Genomic DNA, 19,477 nt, shown 5'->3' with positions numbered 1-19,477 from the left:
AAATGAACATTTGCAAATTGCCTATTAAGCTCCAGCAAATGGTAGTGTTACAATAATCATTATTTCGGTGAGGGGGATAGCCATTTCATAACATAGACATTTCTGACATTTACTTGTGGAATCGGAATCTCTGAGCCAATGGCTTTGCCTTTAGGTAAGTATCAGGTTGGTGCAAAAGTAATTGTGGTTTTTGCAATTATTTTTAACCTTTGACACTGCAATTACTTTTGCACCAACCGAAGAACATATCTGAACCTCCAGGACAAAGGTGTTTGGAGACCCCACACCCTTCAATTTCCATGGGCATGTGTCCATTTGTAAACTTCGTAACTGCTATCTGATGAATACTGGTGTTTGCTTGTTTAAGTTAAATGAGAAAACGGAATAACCCCATAAAAATTTTTATAAAGTAAAAGTAGAAAAAAAATAGGACCAGTAAAGAAGAACCGAACCCATGGGGATGGAACCTTCTGGTCATAGTAAAGACTTGGGAGCCTTCTAGGACGAGTTTAGGAAATGTACTTAATGCACTGAACTGTATACCAAATCATGGTCAACTTTATGTTGTGTGTATTTTACTACAATAAACAAAGGAGGTTAGGCGAAATGATGTCAGCAGATTATTTTTCTTGTTATTCAATTAAGGCATGGGCGTGAGCTAAAATAGAGAAGCTTTCAGGTGGATGCAAACTAGAATTTTTTGACTTTTGAAATGAAGCAGGAAAGTGCGTAGCATCAGCAGCTGCCAGAAAAGCTCTGAGCACCTCCACTGCTGCAGTTTTCCGGGGGGAGACGCACAGAGTTGGGGTGGCTGAGGAGCTCACGTGCCTGTAGCAAGGCGCTGACAAGACTCAGGGCCGGCAGGCAGGGGCTGGCCAGCTGAGATTTGGACTCAGAAGACCAGCAGCTGAGCCTTGGGCCCAGCCCCTGCCAGCTCCAGGATGACCAGCGAGGAAACTGAGGCTCAGAGTATTTGTCATAATCCCTGTCTCCTGGGGTGGTTGTGAGGAGCAAATCGTATGTGAAAATATTTGTAGTGGTGAGAGGAAAACAACAGTTTTGTCAGGTTTTCTTAAAGTCCTGTGTTCCGTTTTTGGCCCTTCTGAGCTTCTTCCAGGACAGACCTCTTATCTATCCTAAGACCCAAGATGAGGTGAGGAGAGCCCCCAAAAAGCAGCCTGTGGCAAAGGGCCTGCCTGATCCTGACTTCTGGCAAGGGACAAAGAGCCACTCTCTGGGCAGCTGAAGGGCCCATCTCCACACAGATACGCTGTGATTAAGGCTCAACTCAGCTGGATTTAGCCATTGAGAACAGGGTTTCTCCATGGCTGTACCCTGAAATCACTGGGGAGCTTTAAATGCTCCTCTACTGGGCTCCCCGCTTCAGAGTGCCGATTTACAGGTCGGGGTGGGGCCTCAGCAGCAGGGATTTTAAAAGTTCTTCGGTGATTCTGGTGAGCAGTCAAGGTTGACAACCACTGATCTAGATTTCAGTGTGAGCTAATGGGATTTTCCGGCCTGTTCCCTTTTCTCCTCTATCCTTCCTGTTGGACAGTGATTAAAGATAGACCAACCTCGCTCTTTGCAAGGCCGGAGCATACCGAACAGTCTCATTTCTATAAACTAGACACCGTTATTGGGCTTTAGGACAGGCACAGCTTTGGTTTCTGTCCAGGCTGGTTGGGGAGAACCGGAGAGCAGTGCCATCTATGTTCTGAGACAACCCCCGGGAGAAGGCAGCCTCCGTGTCCAGCACAGATTCCAGCAACTCTGTCCTGGGCAGCCCCTGCCTCGTGCGCGAGTCTCCACTCTTGGGAGTTTAGTGCCTTGAGTTTGAAGAGCATAATAAGGCCTGTTAAGCCCCACGCGCTGTAGTATCATGCTATTGCATTTATGGCATTTATTTAAACCAACGCTTGAAGTGTTTGAGTGGGAGCAGGAAGTGAAATTCAAGGACATTTGTTCTGGGGGAGTTTGCAGAGCTGCACTGCTTCCCTCCCTCCCGGCCTCCACGCCTTCCTCTCTCCCTACTTGTGTCTGGCCAGATAATTTAAAGATGATTTGAAGTACCATTTCCTGCCTGGTTCTTGATATATATGTGTGTAGGTGTGTGTATTTGTATTCCAAGAGGAGTAGGAAATTCCTCAGGGTGTGTTGGCCACCGCAGAGCTCTGGAACGTCCTCACAGAACAGAGTTTGCAGAGAACCAGCAGCGGCCAATTTGATGCTCCCAGATGTTGTCCCAGGGGGCTCTGCGGTCCGTGTTAGAATTCTAGGCAGAGAGTCTTACGAATGGATCTTAGGTGGTCCTCTCATACAGTTCCCTCCATTCACAGATGAGAAACTGAGGACAGAGAAGGGACGTGACTTGGCCTCAGTGAGCTGTCAGTGGAGATGGGATTCGAACCTGGATCCTGCCCCTGCTTTGTGCCGCACCGCCTGCCAGGCTCAGCTGCCTCCCACCACCTGCTGAGTTATGACTAGCCACTCTTTTCCATTTAGCCGTCTCCTGGGGACAAATTTTCTTCGTTCCCAAATCAGCTTCACTCACTTCCTGTGTCGTTGGGGGCCCAAAACTGCAGGCGGGAGAAGCAGCGGTCTGGGGCCACACTCTTGGGTCCCAGCCTTTGGCTAACCGCCTTGACAAACAGAATTTTTATGCTTTGTGATTTGAAAGGTTTCCTCTTCAGCTAGCACCTGAGCTGGGCTGGCTAAAGTCTCACCTCTGGGTACGGTCGACACCATCTGGCTACGTCTAAAGTCACCCAGCAAGAATGTCTGGCTCACAGTAAATCTTTTGACTCATTATAAAAAGGGTTCGCTCATTCCTTAAATGATTTAGGATTAGAGAGCCATCACCCACTGACTTGAGTGCTAATTATTGCGGATTTTCATGGTGCTCAGTGAGTGACGAGCACGTTGCCAACTTCTCTTGGCACTTCTGGGATCTCTGTTTCCAACCTCGAGATGTAGAAGCAGTCCCTTCACACCCCAATACCTGTATTCCACCTAGAATGTGGAACTTGACAGTGTAATACTCAGTCCACATGCCGTATTTGCCTCCTTCCACCCTTTTCTTGCCTTTGTTCACCGTCTAGTATTACTGAGACTGTCGTTGTATCGTTTGGTAGATTAAAAGCTTTTTTTTTTTTTTTTTTTTTTTGAGAACAGGGACCATGTACGAGTTACCTGTTGCCATAAGAATGCTGTGTAGGGTGGCCGGTTAGCTCAGTTGGTTAGAGCGTGGTGATGATAACACCAAGGTTGCCAGTTCGATCCCCGCATGGGCCACTGTGAGTTGCGCCCTCAAAAAAAAAAAAAAAAGCTAATAGAAAAAAGTTAAAAAGTTAAAAAAAAAAAAGAATGCTGTGTAACAAACAGCCATGAAACCTCAGTGGCAGACACGGCTATTTATTTCATGTGTCTACAGCCCCCTGGGAGTGGCTCTGCTAATCGTGGCTGACGTGCACATTTTGGGGTTGACTTGTTGTCAGTCCATCTATGCTGGCTCACCTGGGGCAACCGAGGGGACTTGGCCCTACTCCACGTGTTTCTCATCCTCCAACAGGCTAGCCTGGCCTTGCCCTTCTCGTGGGGGTGATAGAGGTGCAAAAGAGAACGAGCAGAAATAGGCAGTGTGTTTCAAGGCTGGGCGCAAAATGGGCATACAGTTCTCTCCTCTTTGTTTTATCGATCATAACAAGTCAAGTTCAGACACAGGGACGGGGGGATAGACTGCCTCCTTGGGGAGAGGAACTCTCCCCCAAAATCACAAGGTGGAAAGGGTGTGAGGCCTTTAATTCAACGAGTCTTCCAGGGACCTGTAAAATTTGCCGCCTCTTTGTACGTAGGCTGATGCTCTGCCAGTTGTGAGTGTCTAGTGAATGTGTCACATAAAAGGAAGTAAACATTAGGTAGACTTTCTAATCGAGATTGAGTTGGCTGAGTGATATAGACATTAGCAGGAGTTTGTCTGTTAGAAGGAAAGTTTGTATCAGCCTGGTAGAATTCGAACTTTTCCTTATTTGGGTGCAGAGACAGCTGGGTTGCCACGAAAAAGTCCCTCTTCTTTTCATCTTTTCCATCATGGTTCTACTGTCACCATTTTCAGGATCTTAGAATATAAATGTCCAAGAGACGGGGAACACGGAGAGGAGAGCTGTTGCCGAACGGAGGTGCATCAGTTGCCTTTGGAAGAGAAACCTTGTTCCATGTGTTGAGCTGAGTGTAGGTACAGAGGAAGGAAGAAGCACCTTTGTCCAGTGTCCTCAACCTTTGTCCTTATTTCTCATCCTTTAGAGCAGCACGTAGAAAGTGGGATCCGTCAGCATCACCCCGGAGCTGGTTAGAAATACAAATGCTACTGAACCAAACATTGTTGGGAGCTGTGTTTGAACAAACCCTCCAGGTAATTCTGATGTGGAGGAAGTTTGAGAAACCCAAATCCCGTAGAGCTAACCGTTTAGCTCCTGCTGATGACTCTCAGATATGGTGTGTGCATGGTACACATCTCTGAGGATGTTACAGCACAGTCTGACCCTTGTGAGACTCAGAAATACATGTTCAGGACTTTCTGGTGTCCATGCAGAAGGTGGGGGGCATCCCTGACCATCTCCCGTTGAAGTCACTTTACCTGCTTGGTCACTCACATAGATACACCACCGAGAATGCCAGGGCTGTGTTTGAAACCTGCCTTACATCATTAGAAGGCACATCTCGAGGCTGGAACAAGCTCCTTCTCTCAAAACACACCAGGCATATGCCGGGATGTGTGACAGCGTATGCTGAGGTTCAGACACCTCCTCTCCGTCTTGCTCTCTCCGGGAGCCCCCAAGACCTGTAGGCCTATGGACCCCACCTTTGGTACAAAGAAATCCGTAAGGCAGGTGAGGACACTGTCAACACAAATACCAGTGCTAATCTTGAGAAAGAGGGTGGTATCCCTCGAGGAGGCAGTTCAAGGGTTAAAGGTTAATGGCCTGAGGTCAGAAACACCCCTGTGTCCAGCCCCCCAGTCTTTGTTCTTCTAGCACCCCAAATGAGACCTGGCTGCATGTTGAAGTTCATGGCTCTGTACAGCCAACTAATCTATCTGGGTTGCATGTGTGACACGTGTGTGTGTGTGTGTGTATCAGAGAGAGAGACAGACAGACACGCAGATGGACACGCAGAGTTATCAGTTTGTGGGCTCCGAGGCTGAATAATAGTTACCTTGATTATTCCCCTCATTTCCCCGTGACGAAGACGCACACAAGCCACTTCTGTTTGATTCACATAGAACCGTGAGAAACAGCCCCGTATGTGAGGCCATGTTTTTCATTCTATTCAGTCTTTGTATATTCAAATTCTTCCAGTTTCAGCTCTTGCTGTTCTGCCAGATTTCCATCGCATTGATGGCTTCTCTGAATTAATGTGTTTTGAAATCACTGAAAAGTTTTCTCCCCCCAAGCACCAGGACTTATCCAGATTGATTTTTTTTTCCCTTTCTCTTTTCCTCTCTAGCTACTTCTTAGATGTTTTATTTTGTAAAGTGTTAATAGAATTTTTCTTTTGCCCTGACGCTTGATCTGTTCAGGTGGTCTTTGCAAGTCCCATTGTACAACCAGACTATAGAGGAAAGAGCACTTTTCTTTCTGACAATGGTTGCCCTAAAAAATATACACAGCTCCTCCCCGTCGCTCACCAGGATGGAGCGAATGTTGGGAGGGCAGCAGCAAAAAAATGCCCAGACTGAAGAAGAAAAAGAGGGAGTCAATTATGCACTGTTGAAAGGGAGGTTTGAAAATACATTATTTTAAAAATTCAAAATATTTATTTCCTGCGGGGATCAGAGTTTCAGTATCAAAAGATGGCCAACGCAGAAGGGAGGCAGTTTTTCTTACTGTTAGACATTTGTAGCTCAAAATAAGGACTTGGCAAACATCTTAGAAAAGATGGATTTGGGTGCGAAACAGATGTCACATTTACCTGCGCGATACCAGCAGGCTTCACCCCCCATCCACCCGCACTCCAGGCATTGGAATTCTAATCGAGGCCCAGGGTCTGAATCTGCGACACCATATGCTCAAGTGTGACTACTCTGTGTACAAACAAACCAGTTGATCTTCTGGTGGTTTTGCTTGAGCCGTGCATGGGAGGCAGATGCCGTGGTGTGTACGGCCCCAGCAGGTGCCTGGGGGCCTCGGCAAGCCGCTGGCCGGGAGAAGTCTGCGGATGGCGTCTAGTCTACAACCCAGCATCATCTACTCCTGTCTGCCTGGGGCCCGGGAGAGAAAGGACAGCCTCCTGTTAGAGGAGCAGGTATCCTGCAAGGCCATTTTCCATCCCCCCTGCCCCCCGCCCCCCTCAGTAACTGACTTCAGAAATGGGGACGAGAAGGGGAAGGCCCCAGGAGCCAGTTTGTTCAGGTTCGGTTGCTTAGCAACAAAAGGGGGCCCTGAGTCCCGAAGAGATTTTTAAGTGAGGCCAGTCCCTTCGAGGTTTGTGTCTGGCTTGCCTAACCGCCCCCTCTCCATTCTTACCTCGACTTTACTTTCCCCCCTATTATATTTGATAGCGTCTAGAAAAATGGATTTGATTTGTCTGGAGGCACACCATTTTAAACCTGGTTTTATTGCTTCACCCAGTGTCCCCCCCTCCATCAGAGACTATAGTCTGGGAGGAGTGAAGAATGAATAACCTATGATTTCTTTTCTGAGCCAGCTTAGATCAGTCCCCCAAGCTCATTTGTGAGCCTTTGAGCTCCAGTGAACAGTGCTCAGCCCTTTCCAACCACATATACACGCTGAAATTGCTCCAAGCACAGAGCCCTCTGGCTAACAGTTTTGTCCACCCACAACCGTGTGGGTTGGGTTGTATTTTTACTGCCAGCCTTAGGCACAAAGTGGAGAGACTAGGCTGCTCACCTGGCCAAAGCAGGTACAGTCCTCATGTGAGTAGCTGATTGGCTAGGACGAAACCTGCCCTAAAGATGTGTATTTTGTGGAACAAATAAAGGATTGGATCATAAATAAGAGGAGTGGAATTCAAAGCCAAATCTCGTTCTGTAAGTGTGAGTTTCTTGAGATATACATGGGAATTGAGTGTGGATCCTGAAGCCTTACTGGTAGAAATGTCCAGAAGGATTGCAGGATGCATGGGAGGATTGAGAAGGGACTAGGAAGACACACAGAAGATGCCATGGGTATTTTCTCCTGTTTGATGTTTTTAAAAAGTTTCTAGCATCCATGTATTAGTTCACTGGTGCTGCCACAACAAAGTACCACAGACTGGTTGGCTTAAACAACAGCAATTCGTTTTCTCACAGTTCTGGAGGCTGGAAGTCTGAGATGAAGGTGTAGGCAGGGTTGGTTTCTTCTGAGGCCTCTCTCCTTGGTTTGCAGATGGCCACCTTCTCTCTGTCTTTCCATGCTTTTTCCTTTGTATCTGACTGTGTCCAGATTTCCTCTTCTTAAAAGGAAATCTAGTTGTACTGGGTCAGGGCCCACCTGGGACCTCATTTTAACTTAAGTACCTCTTGAGAGACCCTCTCTCCAAATCCAGTCACATTCTGAGATACTGGGGGTTAGCACTTCAACATGTGAATTTCGGGGAGGGGGACATAGTTCAGCCCATCACAATCAAGATGTTTGAGTTCCATTGTGGATAACTGGAAACAATTTAAATAGTCATCAGAAGGATAATTAAGTAAGCTATAGCTTCTCCCCCCATGAAATATTATGCAGGAGTCAAGATAGTATTCACAGTACCTCACACTCCTTAGAATGACTGTTATCCAAAAAAAAAAAGAAGAAGTGTTGGCCAGGATGTGGAGAAATTGGAATGCTTGTGCTGTGTTGGTGGGAATGTAAAATGGTGCTGCCACTGTGGAAAACAGTATGGCAGTTCCTCAAAGAATTAAAAATAGAATTACCATATGATCTAGCAATTTCACTTCTGAGTATATACCCACACGAAATGAAAGCAGGGACTTGAAGAGGTATTTGTACACCCATGTTCATAGCAGCGTTACTCACCGTAGTAAAGGACCTCAGTGTCGATCGATGGATGAATGATAAGCAAAACGTGGTATATACGTACAGTGGAATATGCTTGGACCTTGAGGGCATTATGCTAAGTGAAATAAGCCAGTCACAAAAATGCAAATACTGTGTGATTCTACTTATGTGAAGTACTTAGAGTAGTCACGTCATAGAGATGGGAAGTAGGATGGTGGTGGCCGGGGCTCAAGGGTCAAAGGGAATGGGGAGTTATTGTTTAATGGGTAGAGAGTTTTAGTTTTACAAGATGAAGGAGTTCTGGGGATGGGTGGTGGTGATGTTAGTGCAACATTATGGATGGATTTAACACTCCTGTGTATAAAAATATCTAAGATAGCAATTTTTATGTTACGTATCTTTTACCATAATAAAAAAAAAACTGGAAAAAAAGAGATAGTATTCACAATGTAGTAATTTGTAGTAATCACAATGTTTGCAATATTGTAGTGTTATATATAAAAAAAGAACAAAGGAAAAATTCCATATACAATATGATTTAAACTATATTCAAATAAGCATAGGTTGTTTTTTTTTTAAAGCAAAAACTGTAGAGAAATAAATACACCAGATGTTAACTGTGGTTGTGCTAAGTGGAAAGACCAATAAACAAGTAATTTATTTTTCTAAGTTTTCGTATTTTCAAATAGAATTTAATGAGCAACTATGGCTTCCATAATGGAAACCTCCACCCCCGCTATATAATGCTTTTTATATATGTTAAAATTCCTAAAGCAGGCTCTATTCTGTATTTGTTTTGCAGGTGGAGGATGCAATGCTGATGTTTGATAAGACCACCAACAGGCACAGAGGTAAGAACCCCAGTGTAAGAAGGTTACCCCTCCATCTCTTCTCACCCCAGTCTCATAGACAAAAGATACAGTGAGCATTCTGGAATTAAGCAGCTAGAGTTAAGCATCTGATGAAGATCTGTATTAATGGAGGGCCACACTAGCATAAAAAGTCCAGATACTGGACAGTTCAAGAAACCATTTCCTTATGTCTGGAGAGCTGTCATTTAATTATGCAGACCTTTCTAATCCTGGTTTTCTTGGTCCTTGCTAAACCTCAGCACTAGTGATCCAGGTGGAAATTATTCATCTCAATTACTCTATTGAGTCTCCAATTTGCATGGAAGGAGGTGGCTTAGCTGCATACCGTCACTCTAAGGAGCCAAAAGAGGAGGGCGGAAGCCTTGTCATAAGTTTATTCGATGTGTACAGCGATTACAGACTAGGAAATGCCCTTTTGCACTTCTGGAATGTTTAGAGGGCATCTGCACCTCCTTGCAATTTCTCTTGTGCTCTTACTGCCCCATCCATGTTTTAGAAAATGGGTCTCAACTTGGGATCTGTGAACACCCGAAATGACACGTAAAATGTTTCACGAGGGTGCTTTTCTTGGGAGAGGATCCCTAGCTTTGAATAGACTCTCAAAGGGGGCTCTAACTTGCATTTCTCCCCCCCAAAAAAAAAGAACGTTAAAATTATTGCTTTAAACAGAAAATTGGATGCATCTAGAAAAATCCACCCCAGAGGAAGTAGGGTAAAGGTGATGGTTCAGCATTGCAGTCTCCTGTTCTCTGGAAGCTCCTGGTTTCAGGGGTTCCTATTAAGAGGGTGCTACTGAGCAGGGTTTCCGATAGGGGGTGGCAGACGTGGGGGTGGCAGGAGCCGTGTTCTTGAGAGGAACTGGCTTATTTCGCTTGCGCGTGGCATTTCCTTGCCACTTGGATTGCATTTAGATGTTTCTTGTGTTGTTTACATTCTTGCTGTCACCTAGGATTAGAAGCAGTTACCCAGCGCTGACTGGCTGTCTCTCCTGTTGCGAGCAGGCAGGCTGAGTGAAAGGGAGGAAGGAGTGGAGTGGGAATCACTGCTGACGGGGTGGGAGGCAGAGGGGGCTGTCCTGCGGGTGCCTCGTCATCGGCTCCTCGTGCATCATCTATAGTGTCCTCACAAGGGAAAATGGAAAATTGGGTGGGAAACCAGAGTGTCGGTGCTGTGTATGTTGGGAAGGGATGAGGAGCGGGGCAGAGGACGGGAAGTAGGGATAGGCAAGGAGAGAGTAGAAGAGCTTACAGGTGTAGAATGCCTGCCTTTGTCCTCCACGTTGCTCACGAGTGACAGCGGAGAGTGACAGGAAAGTGACCGCGGTGAGGTACAGTTCACAGTTATCCTCCATTGTCATCCGCATGGTGTCGCTCTTTATGGTTTGCCAAACACTATTGCCACATGCATTGTCGCATTACATCTTCACATCAGCCTCAGGAGGGTTGTTGTGACTTTGGGAAAGTCACTTAACTTCTTCGTGCCTCAGTCTATTCATCTGTCAAATGGGGATGATATTATTACCTCTTAATAGGATCGTTTGGAGAGTGTAGCGCCAAGCAAACCATCAACTGTGCATATGTGTCAAGCTCTTCCTCTTCTTCTCACCGAAGCTCAGAGGGTGGCAACTGCTATACCCAAGGTCAGAGCGTGGACTGAAACCGAGGACTGCAGATTTCAAATTCTGCTCTCTCTCTGTTGTCGTCACATGGGAAAGGGTTTGCCAGGAATGTTTTCATCTGTTTATTTTCAGGGTGAGCAAAGCCCATCTGAATGTGGTGCTAGTGTTCAGTGTTAGGATTTGTAATCCTAGAAGATTCCTGAGCGGCCTCTAGGCAGTATTGTTGTCATTCCTTTTTGAATACCAGTGAATGAAAAGGTATTTTTAATCTCCTGCTCTGTGTCAGGCCCTGTGCTGGAGCAGATGATAAGTCATTTTGTTTAACCCTCACAGCTGTGCAGGTAAAGAGGCTTGTGGTCTGAGGGATCAGAGAGGGCTGGAGACTCTCGCTGTCTAGTAACTGACAGGCGGATTCAGTTTCAGGATGTCAGGCTGCCGGGTGCGAGGAAAAGCTCTCCCTTATTTCTAACCCAGTTCCCTCCTGCTATGGGTGAAGCCTCTTCCCTTTTGCTGGGCCTAGTGATGAGACGTGGTCCCTCTACGACTGGGTGAGCACTTCCTATCGTGAGGTGGAAGGAGGTCCACTCCACGGCCCAGAGCTCGGACCGGCTGCAGGGACATCATCCTTTACTCTCCCAATTCAAAGCTTCTGGTGGGCCTGGGCCGGTGGCTAGAGCCCCTGGTGCATGCAAGGGCCTGTCCCAGCATCCTTCTGCCCTGCCACAGTTTCAAGTTCCTGTGGTAGATGCAAGACCCCTTACAAAATTCGTGAAGCCAGAACAAGATGATAGACAGGGCGTCTTATTCAGTAGTTATTAAGAATTTCAAGATGACAGCAGAGCACTCAACCCAAAGTGGAGCCCTTCTGAGCGTGGGCCGTGTGTTGCTACACAGGCTGCCCACCCATGAAGCGGCCTGAGTCGGTGCAGCCGGCCAAGGTCCAGCTGATGCTGGTGGCGCCAGGGAAGAGAGGCAGGATGGGAGTTGTGCCTAGAATATTTCAACAGGATCTGACATGCTGTCCCCTTTCCTCCTGTACAGAAACCTTCTCCCTGGGGTTTCTTCTGTGTAGGTGGGAGCTCTGGCCTGTACACATTTTTCAATGCCTCTAAACAACGGAGGAGGAGTTTCTCTTTGAACTGGAGTAATTCTTCAGTGATTCAGAGCAGTTAGATGAGGAAAGAATTAAAAAAAAAAAAAAGAACATATCACAACAGAAGCACAAGTCATACATATAGAGCAAGTGGGCCCCCATCCCTGGCCTGATGGAATGTGCGTTTGGAATCAGGTGATAAGCACAAGAAAATAAAATTCTTTTCCAGCCACCTTGCCCCAACCTTCCCTTCACCTCTTCAGCTTCCTGTTTTCCATTATCTTATCAGGAGGAAAATGCTGCACTAGCAGAAGCTGAGGACACCTCTCTGGCTGGCACTGCCTCTAGCTTTCTTCTTAAAGAGCCCCAGACCATTAACCTCTCGGTGTTGTCACAGCACTTGCTCAGCGCTTGTCATCAAACTTCTAACCCAGTCCTGCTGGGCAGCCTGGGGCGTTGCCTCGTCCTTCACCCGGGGCATTTTCAAAACCACCTGTGTGCCCTTGGAGCTGTGACAGCTGCTGTTCAGGGACAACTACATAGGAGGGGCCTGGCCTTCTCTGAGAGTCCTTGTGGCCACCTCCTGCCTCTGTTCCCTGTTGGTCCCTTAGGGACAAAGGTGGCCCTCAGCTACCTCTGCACAGCAGTTTGCTTCTCCTGTTCCCAGAAACACGAGCCGTGTCTCTTCCCCTATGACATCTGCGTTGGACCTTATGGGCACCATGGGAAAGGATTCAGGGAACAGGAGACAGTGACTCCTCCCAGGATATGTGTCCTTCATCCTGGAAGGAGGAAGAGGGTCTATCAGCAGCTGACTCTCACAGAATTGTGGGGTCTTCCCACGTTTCTCCTTCTCACCCCTCCCCCACCCTTCCAGCATCTGCTGCCCCTTGTTATTTAGTGGGGGGCACGTGCTAACTTCTCTGAACACCTCATGTTCCTGCTCTGAAACACACAGGAATTGATGAGCTCCAGGACCTGAAGTATGTTTCTGGTTTTTAGCTTTTTGAACTGAGAGAGCGTCCAAGATTGAATTCCATTTTTATTTTTATTAACTAGGGGAGGGAGGTGAGTAGGTGTAGGCTGGGTCTCCCCAGGCGAGGATTAGCATGCAGGAGTGCTCTAGATGAGGGGTGCGCAGAAGGGCAAAGCTCACCTGTGATGCGCTGGGGAATTCTAAAGATGTGGCTGTCCCCATTCGGGGTGAGGGGGCTGGCCTTTATGTGTGCTGATCGGTCTTGGAGGCAGCCCATCCTGGGGAAGCAGGTGTGACCTTGGGCTTGGATTGAGGAAATCATAGAGGGCGGACGGCTAGGGGCCATCCTCCAGCAGCAACCCCAGCAGATCCTGAAGGGGGATCTGGTTGTCCCATCACGGCACACACCATGATGGTCCCGTGGGTTCTGTGTTAACCAGGCCATGCTAACACGCTCAGTAGAAACAGCCAGCACTTTCTGAGCACTTAGATACCAAGTGCCAGCACATACTGTTGAGTCTTTATGACAGACAGCCATAGGTGAACCCAGAGTCCCACTAATCAGATGTAATCCCAGCCTTGCTGACCCAGAGCCCAGGCTCTGAGCAAGCACCGTGCTAGGCGGTGGCTTGAGCAGGGGAGTTGGTGAGATAAGGGTCTGGGCACCTCCTCGTGATCCGTCCTTCTCCACACCTACTCTTCTTGGCGGGCTGCAGTGCACCTCCATTTCCAGATGGAGAAACTGAGGCACGTGGAGGTTTGGAATGCCACGTCGCAGGTTCCCACAGCTGGGCAAGAGCTGAGCTACTGGTAGAAGCTGGGGCCTTCCTTGGCCCTGCCCAGCACTTCATTTCATGGCCTTTCTTGAGATTATTTGTTCCCAAGGGGAGGGAGAGGTGACTTTCCAGTTATCTGAGTCATTTCATTTGCTCTCTTAAAGTTGTTAGAGGTGTTCTGAAAAATATTGGGCTGGTCATCAAAGGATTCAATCATTGGGGTAAAGTTTGCTTCATCCTTGCAAAACTCAGATAAGATCTTGAATTCAGCATTAGGTATTGATCCCAGAGTAGGGCTGGAGGGGCAGGGAGGGAAGAACCCACAAGGCACTGTCCTTTCTAATTTACTCTTTGGTTGGCAGAGGCTGAGGGGTTGAGAGCCCGAGGGGAGGCGGGGAGGGAGGGAGCAATAGTTCAGCTCTCCCCACATCAGCCCTGTCTGCGAAAGTGGAACGTGGGGATGCTGGTTGCTGAAATTCATCTCACACTTCACCTCCCTGTGGGGGACCCCCTTCATGAGCGTCACTTCAGGGGAGCCTCAGCTGCCCCTCCCTCTGACCTCAGGGCTCTAGGTTTATGAACCTGCACTGTTGGTTCCTCCAAGTCTGGCCCATCAGGGGAGAGCTGGGCGGCTGGGAGCTCAATGGAAAATGAGCTGGGTGTCTTTGAAGCTTATCGGAGGCCTGGTGAGGGTCAGCTGGACAGGGAGTGGTGTCTGGCAGAGTATAGAGGAGACGTAGAGGCTTCTTATTCCCTGTGGCTTCCATTACCCAGCAGGCCTCTTTGCTCCAGAACAGTGCCAGAGGCCAAGGAACAGGATACACTGAGAGAAAAATAAAGATCAGTGTGATGGATGACTCTTCTCCCAACTGTTAGCAGTCACTTATTAAGTGCAATGCTAATGACTTTGGAGAGGAACAGCAGCTCTGGGACAGACCCGGGGGCCGCTAGCGGATCCCCTCATTGGACTGACCTCGGCCAGCCCCCGAGTGGTTTTGTGAACCTCAGGGAGCACCACCACCAGCAGGCCCCCTGCAGGGAGCCCGGTCCCAGGGTGGCTGGAAACACGCAGTGGTGAGCCCAGCAGCCAGAGGGAGAAGCTTTCTGCAGGCTCACCTCATGGTCCTGGGCCTGAGCTGGGCTTCTCCTGGGAAGCTTGCTCGTCTCTGTCCCGAAAAGCAGCTGGCTGAATGCTTAAGGTCTTCGTAATGTGTGTAATCAGTTTATTTATTAAAATGGTGCCAGTGGGATGGAGCTGAAACTGTGATAGAAGATAATGCTTTTCTAAGGAGAAAAAACAGCCCTTAACGTCCTGACTACCTGCCAGACACTCACTTTTGAAATTGACCTCTGAAGTCCAGACGGACTCTTTGATGTACCCTAACGTGATTAAGAATCACACTCTAATAATTTGTGTATTGGTGCCCATTTCCCAAGGTACGGGGTGGGGAGACATGTAAAAAGAGTTTCACAAAGGTGTAAATTAAATTAAAAATAAAATTTTTAGTGCTTCGTTGGTACGTGTGGGAATGTCAAAGATAATGTATGTGTGTTTTTCCTAATGAGACGTGAGCCTTCGGACTGTTTACCTCAGGAAGAGGGTTGGGATTCTACACCCTGTCAATGTGACTTTGTGGGGTGGAGGAAGAAGTGTATTTGACAAAGAGGTTAAAAGCCCTTCTGGGTGGGAAAGGGTTATTAGATGGGGTAGAAGTCAGGATAAGGGTTTGTAGAATCACAGCTGGTGATGACACTTGTGCTGACGTGACACGAGGGCATCTTGCAAAACCACGGTGCCCATGGCGGGGTCGGGAGTAAGGTGTGCTGCTAGGTCTGCCCTCCCTGGGGGAGTGATGGATGCCATTTGCATTTTCCCCACCTCTCAGATCTGTTCTCTCGTCCCCTATGCTAGTTACTGATGGTGTCGGGCACCCATCACACTCTACCCAAGGCTGCGATGGGTGAAGGGGTTTGTTTGTAAACCAGTGGCTGATCATTACTGGTATTGATCCCAATTCTGCGCCTGAATGGGAAGCCAGTTGACAAGAAAGCTGCTGGGCGGTCATAGACCACTAACTGAGCAGGGGTGCTGGCCGTGTAGAGCTTTCCGTCTAGGCCCTAGTACCTTGTGGCCGTCAAGCATGACATGGGGCTCTAGAGGGCTTGGTCGGGTTCGGTGAGAATCCCATTCCTGGAGTGTGGGGAACTGTTGAAGAAAAAGAGTGGAGAACCAGGACGGTAGGGGAGAATGTTCACATTGGGGTAGAGACTCAGAACCATGGAGTCTCGTCCAGTCCACTCAGGTAGCAGCGATCTGGGGGCCAGGGGTGGGGGCCTGGCAGTGATGTGGAGATTAATGGCTGCCTTTGGTACTTGAAGAAATTCTGTTGGAAAGCCGTCATGGGCAGGCTTGAAGCTGGGCAGACTTCAATTAAAATGCGGAGGAATTGACAAGACCCACAGTGGTATAAATGGACAGCCACTTCTGTCTCCACTAGAGTCTCAGAACCCAAGGCTCTTTGCTTCTGTCTGGGTTCATTCAAAAGCCAGGGCTATATAAGAGGGGTAGGTGTGCTTGCGACCCACCATGGGGGGTGGTGTACCCAGCCTCTTCATTCCTTGCAGGGCTTTGCCCAGAGACTGTGCAACCTTGCCCCTGTCCCCAGCACCTTCTCCTCAAGGCCTGGCCTATCACCCGACCCATCTCAGGACCTCCTCCAGACTCAACAAAGAATCTAGGAGGACTGTGCAGTAATGGAGAGTGAGGGAAGGGAGAGGAGTTATAAAGAGCTGCAGCCCCCTCCCCAGCCATCTCTCAGAGACCAACACCCTCCCCCTCCCGCAACTGTCTGCACATTTTATTTTATTGTTAAATAAACACCATTAGCCTTCCCAAGAAATTGGTGCAAACATGACCTCACAAATAACTAATTAAAAGAGCAAAGTTGAAGGGGAATGAATTTCAAAACATGTAGAAGAGTCCATTCAAGATTCCTGTAGATACCCCGGCCCTACTAACATTGATCTGAGACTTTAATTTTATTTCTGACAGGAAAGCTTGGAGTGCGCTTTAATTTTTTTTTCCCCCCTGAGCTAACTAAATTCCGGAAGCGCCCATTGCCGCATTGTCTCCTGAGATATTAATCAACACCGTAGCTTGGTTTCTGTTCACCTGCTTTTTTTGGTAGACACGGAGGAATACAAAACCCATGGCTTCCTAGCAACAGGGCCGGGGACGGGGGTGCCCAGCGCCAGAGGAGCTTGTGAGCCCAGGGGAACTTGGCACCCTGGATGTGTGCTGCGTTTTCTGTAGCACAAGTATAAATCTGAAACTTCTTTCCTTTGGAATAACAGCCCTGGCACAAAAAGGGTGGTGAGCTAATCGGTCTTCCTGCCTCCCTCCTGGCTGTGGCCCACGGAAGCAGAAAGGGAGTGGGCCCGGGGTCAGCCACTTCACTGACCCAGGAATGGTTTTTTTGTGCAGAGGGACAATGAGGGTTTTGTTCGGCCCTGTTCCCATAGAGGCCCAGGCTCAGACTGCCATGACATGTTTGAAGATCTCAGTGAGGGCAATGTGGAAGCCTGACGAGAAAGGAACCTTTGGCTTGGTGACTTGATTAAAAGCACCCCATTTCTTAGCATCACGATGCTGCCAGGGACGTAGAGGGCTGGCCCAGGGGGACCAGACGCTGGGGGAGCTGCCTCTTGCTGGGACTGGAGGCTCCTAGAGGAGCCCTGGTTACTGTGGAGCTTTGGACTTCAGTCTCTGCTTTAAACCTTGTATCAGAGGACGTACACTCGCCCATCTGAAGCTCTGGATCAGCCCGGGGTGCTGGAAAGAGCTAAGTTGTAGTGTTGGCCAAACTTGGTCTCAGATCCCAGCTTTCCCATGAATGTGACCTCAGCAAGTTACCGAAGGGCTTTGAGTCCGGTTTGGCTCACTGTGGAGGTAGCATTTCTCTGTAAGAGTTAAATGAGTCAACTTGTAAAGTGCCCGCGGTGAGTACTTGGCGCCCAGTAGCCTTAGTTCTTTCCTTTCCCCCTTAAAGGATATCATCAGTTCTATGTCTTAAGGCAAACTCCAATCTGTGTTTGAATTTTTAAGACCCTCCCTCCCCTTCACACACAAAATATATGCTTGCATGTGAATAGAATATTTCTGAAAGGATACCCGCAAAACTGCCAACAAAGAGTTCAGTGGCATTGTGGTCCAGAGCACACGCTGTGGAGCCAGACAGCTGGTGTTTGAATCTGAGCTCTGGGACTTATTAGCTGTGTGACCTTGTGCAAGTTCCGTCACCTCTCTCGGACTCGGATTCCTCATCTATAAAATAGGAATGATGAGGCTGGGTTAGCCTGAGGCTCATATCAGTAAGTGTAACAGTCTCTGCCCATAGTAAGCACTGGAAAATGTTTATGCACATGTACATACACTCCTACATTGCAAATGTACATAAATTAAAAAACAACATTTGCTTCTGGGGAAGAGGATTAAATGACCAGAGGTACAAAGATATGGGAAAACTTTTTATTGTACACTCATTTACCTTTTGAATTTTTGTACCATGTGCATTTGCCTAATATAAATAGGTAATTTATATTACCTATTCAAACATTTACTTTCTTAGTATAAGCTTTTAAAATTCATTCCAATTTGAATTGTAAATGTAGTGATACAATAACATGAGAGAGAATTAAAAAAAAAAGAAAAAAGCCCATTCCTAACACAATAACTGTTGTCACTTCTACCTTATTCCTGATGTTATGTGTAAATATTTTTAAACTTGGTTGTAATTATGGGGTCGATACAATCCATGGTGTCTCGTCCTTTGTTGAATGAGGTATGGGCCCTGCCTTATCTGAGTTTCCTGCCCTGCCAGGAAGAGGGCCAAACAACAAGACGTGGTTATATGCAGCCGAGAATCCTTTGCCTCTGAGTCGCCTCTGTCTTTTTTTTTCCCCATAAACAGAGAGTCAGATAGATAGATGAGGGTTTTCTCAGTCGTTTCTGCTCCTCCCAGACAACGTGCTATTAATAGACTAGAAAAGAAATCAGGTTTGCTGGAGTTTATTCCAGACCAGAGAGGAGAGAGGTCAGAATGTGGAGATCCTTCGTTCCAGGAGTTCAAAGTGCTTTTTAATTAAAAAGAAAAAAAAGTCTCAAGTATTTTCCTAACCCAGGGTTTCCTAACCCACGTGATTAGTAAACACGTGGGGACCTTACGCAACGTGGCAAGTGTGTTCCCGTTGTTTGCTTACAGCTTCAGAGTCAAGGCAAGTTCCCCCGTTAAGGAGGCTTGTGAGGTGTCTGGGCCATGTGACACAGAGGTGAGAGCTTAGAGCTTGAAGAGAGCTTAGAGCTGGGTTAAAATTTCAGAGCTACCACTAATCAGCTGTGTGATCTTGGGCATGTTGCCAAACTGCTCTCAACCTCAGTTTTCTTATCTGTTAAATGGACCTAGTGTTACTAACTCATGGACTTGTGAGGTTTGAGATAATCTGTGCAAAGCATCCGATGCTTAGGAGACTATCTGTAATTTAACTTTATTATTATCATAATAACGACTGTTATTTTTACTAATAAGAATATTGTTACTATCATTCCTTGGGGAATGAAGTCTCAAGCTTGCTAATTGGAGAAAACGTTAACACTCTGGAGAGCTGTTGGCAGATGCCATCATGTTTTCCAAGATGGGAGGGTATTGTGGGTGAATTGTGTTCCCCCAAAACATGATGATATATTGAAGTCCTAGCCTCTGGTATCTCAGAATGTGACCTTATTTGAAAAAGGTCTTTGCAAATGTAACCAAGTTAAGATGAGATCACACTGGAGTATTTAATCCAGTATGACTGGTGTCCCTCTAAGAAAAGGGAGGACATGTGAAGAGAGACACACAAGAAGAATGCTGTGTGACCATGCAGGTGTAAGCCAAGGGAGGCTGGCAACACCAGAAGCTAAGAGAAAGGCATGGGACAGATTTTCTCCTAGAACTTTCGAGAGAACGTGGGCCTGTTGACGCCTTGATTTCAGACTTCTGGAACTGTGAGAGAATACATTTCTGTTGTTTTAGGCCACTCCAGTTTGTAGCATTTGTTACAGCAGCCACAGGAAACTAATGCAGAGGGCAAAGCAGTGCTTTCTGCT

General features: G+C 47.4%; 1 protein-coding gene across 8 annotated transcripts in view; it reads left to right on the top strand.

The window, feature by feature from the left end:
* Positions 1–19,477, top strand: part of MSI2 (musashi RNA binding protein 2) — a 378,183-nt gene that overhangs the window by 232,165 nt on the left and 126,541 nt on the right. For all 8 annotated transcript variants that reach the window (XR_004421223.1, XR_004421222.1, XM_033089090.1 and 5 more), the window contains exon 7: positions 8,800–8,848. Coding sequence is in view for 6 of the 8 variants with exons in the window: in XM_033089090.1 (XP_032944981.1) it covers positions 8,800–8,848 (49 nt within the window). In the remaining 2 variants the exon portion in view is untranslated. The remainder of the gene's footprint in view (positions 1–8,799; positions 8,849–19,477) is intronic.

The sequence above is a fragment of the Rhinolophus ferrumequinum genome, chromosome 21, assembly GCF_004115265.2.
Source record: "Rhinolophus ferrumequinum isolate MPI-CBG mRhiFer1 chromosome 21, mRhiFer1_v1.p, whole genome shotgun sequence".
NCBI lineage: Eukaryota > Metazoa > Chordata > Mammalia > Chiroptera > Rhinolophidae > Rhinolophus > Rhinolophus ferrumequinum.
The sequence above is the reverse complement of the archived record's forward strand: the minus strand, read 5'-3'. Positions and strand labels throughout refer to the sequence as shown.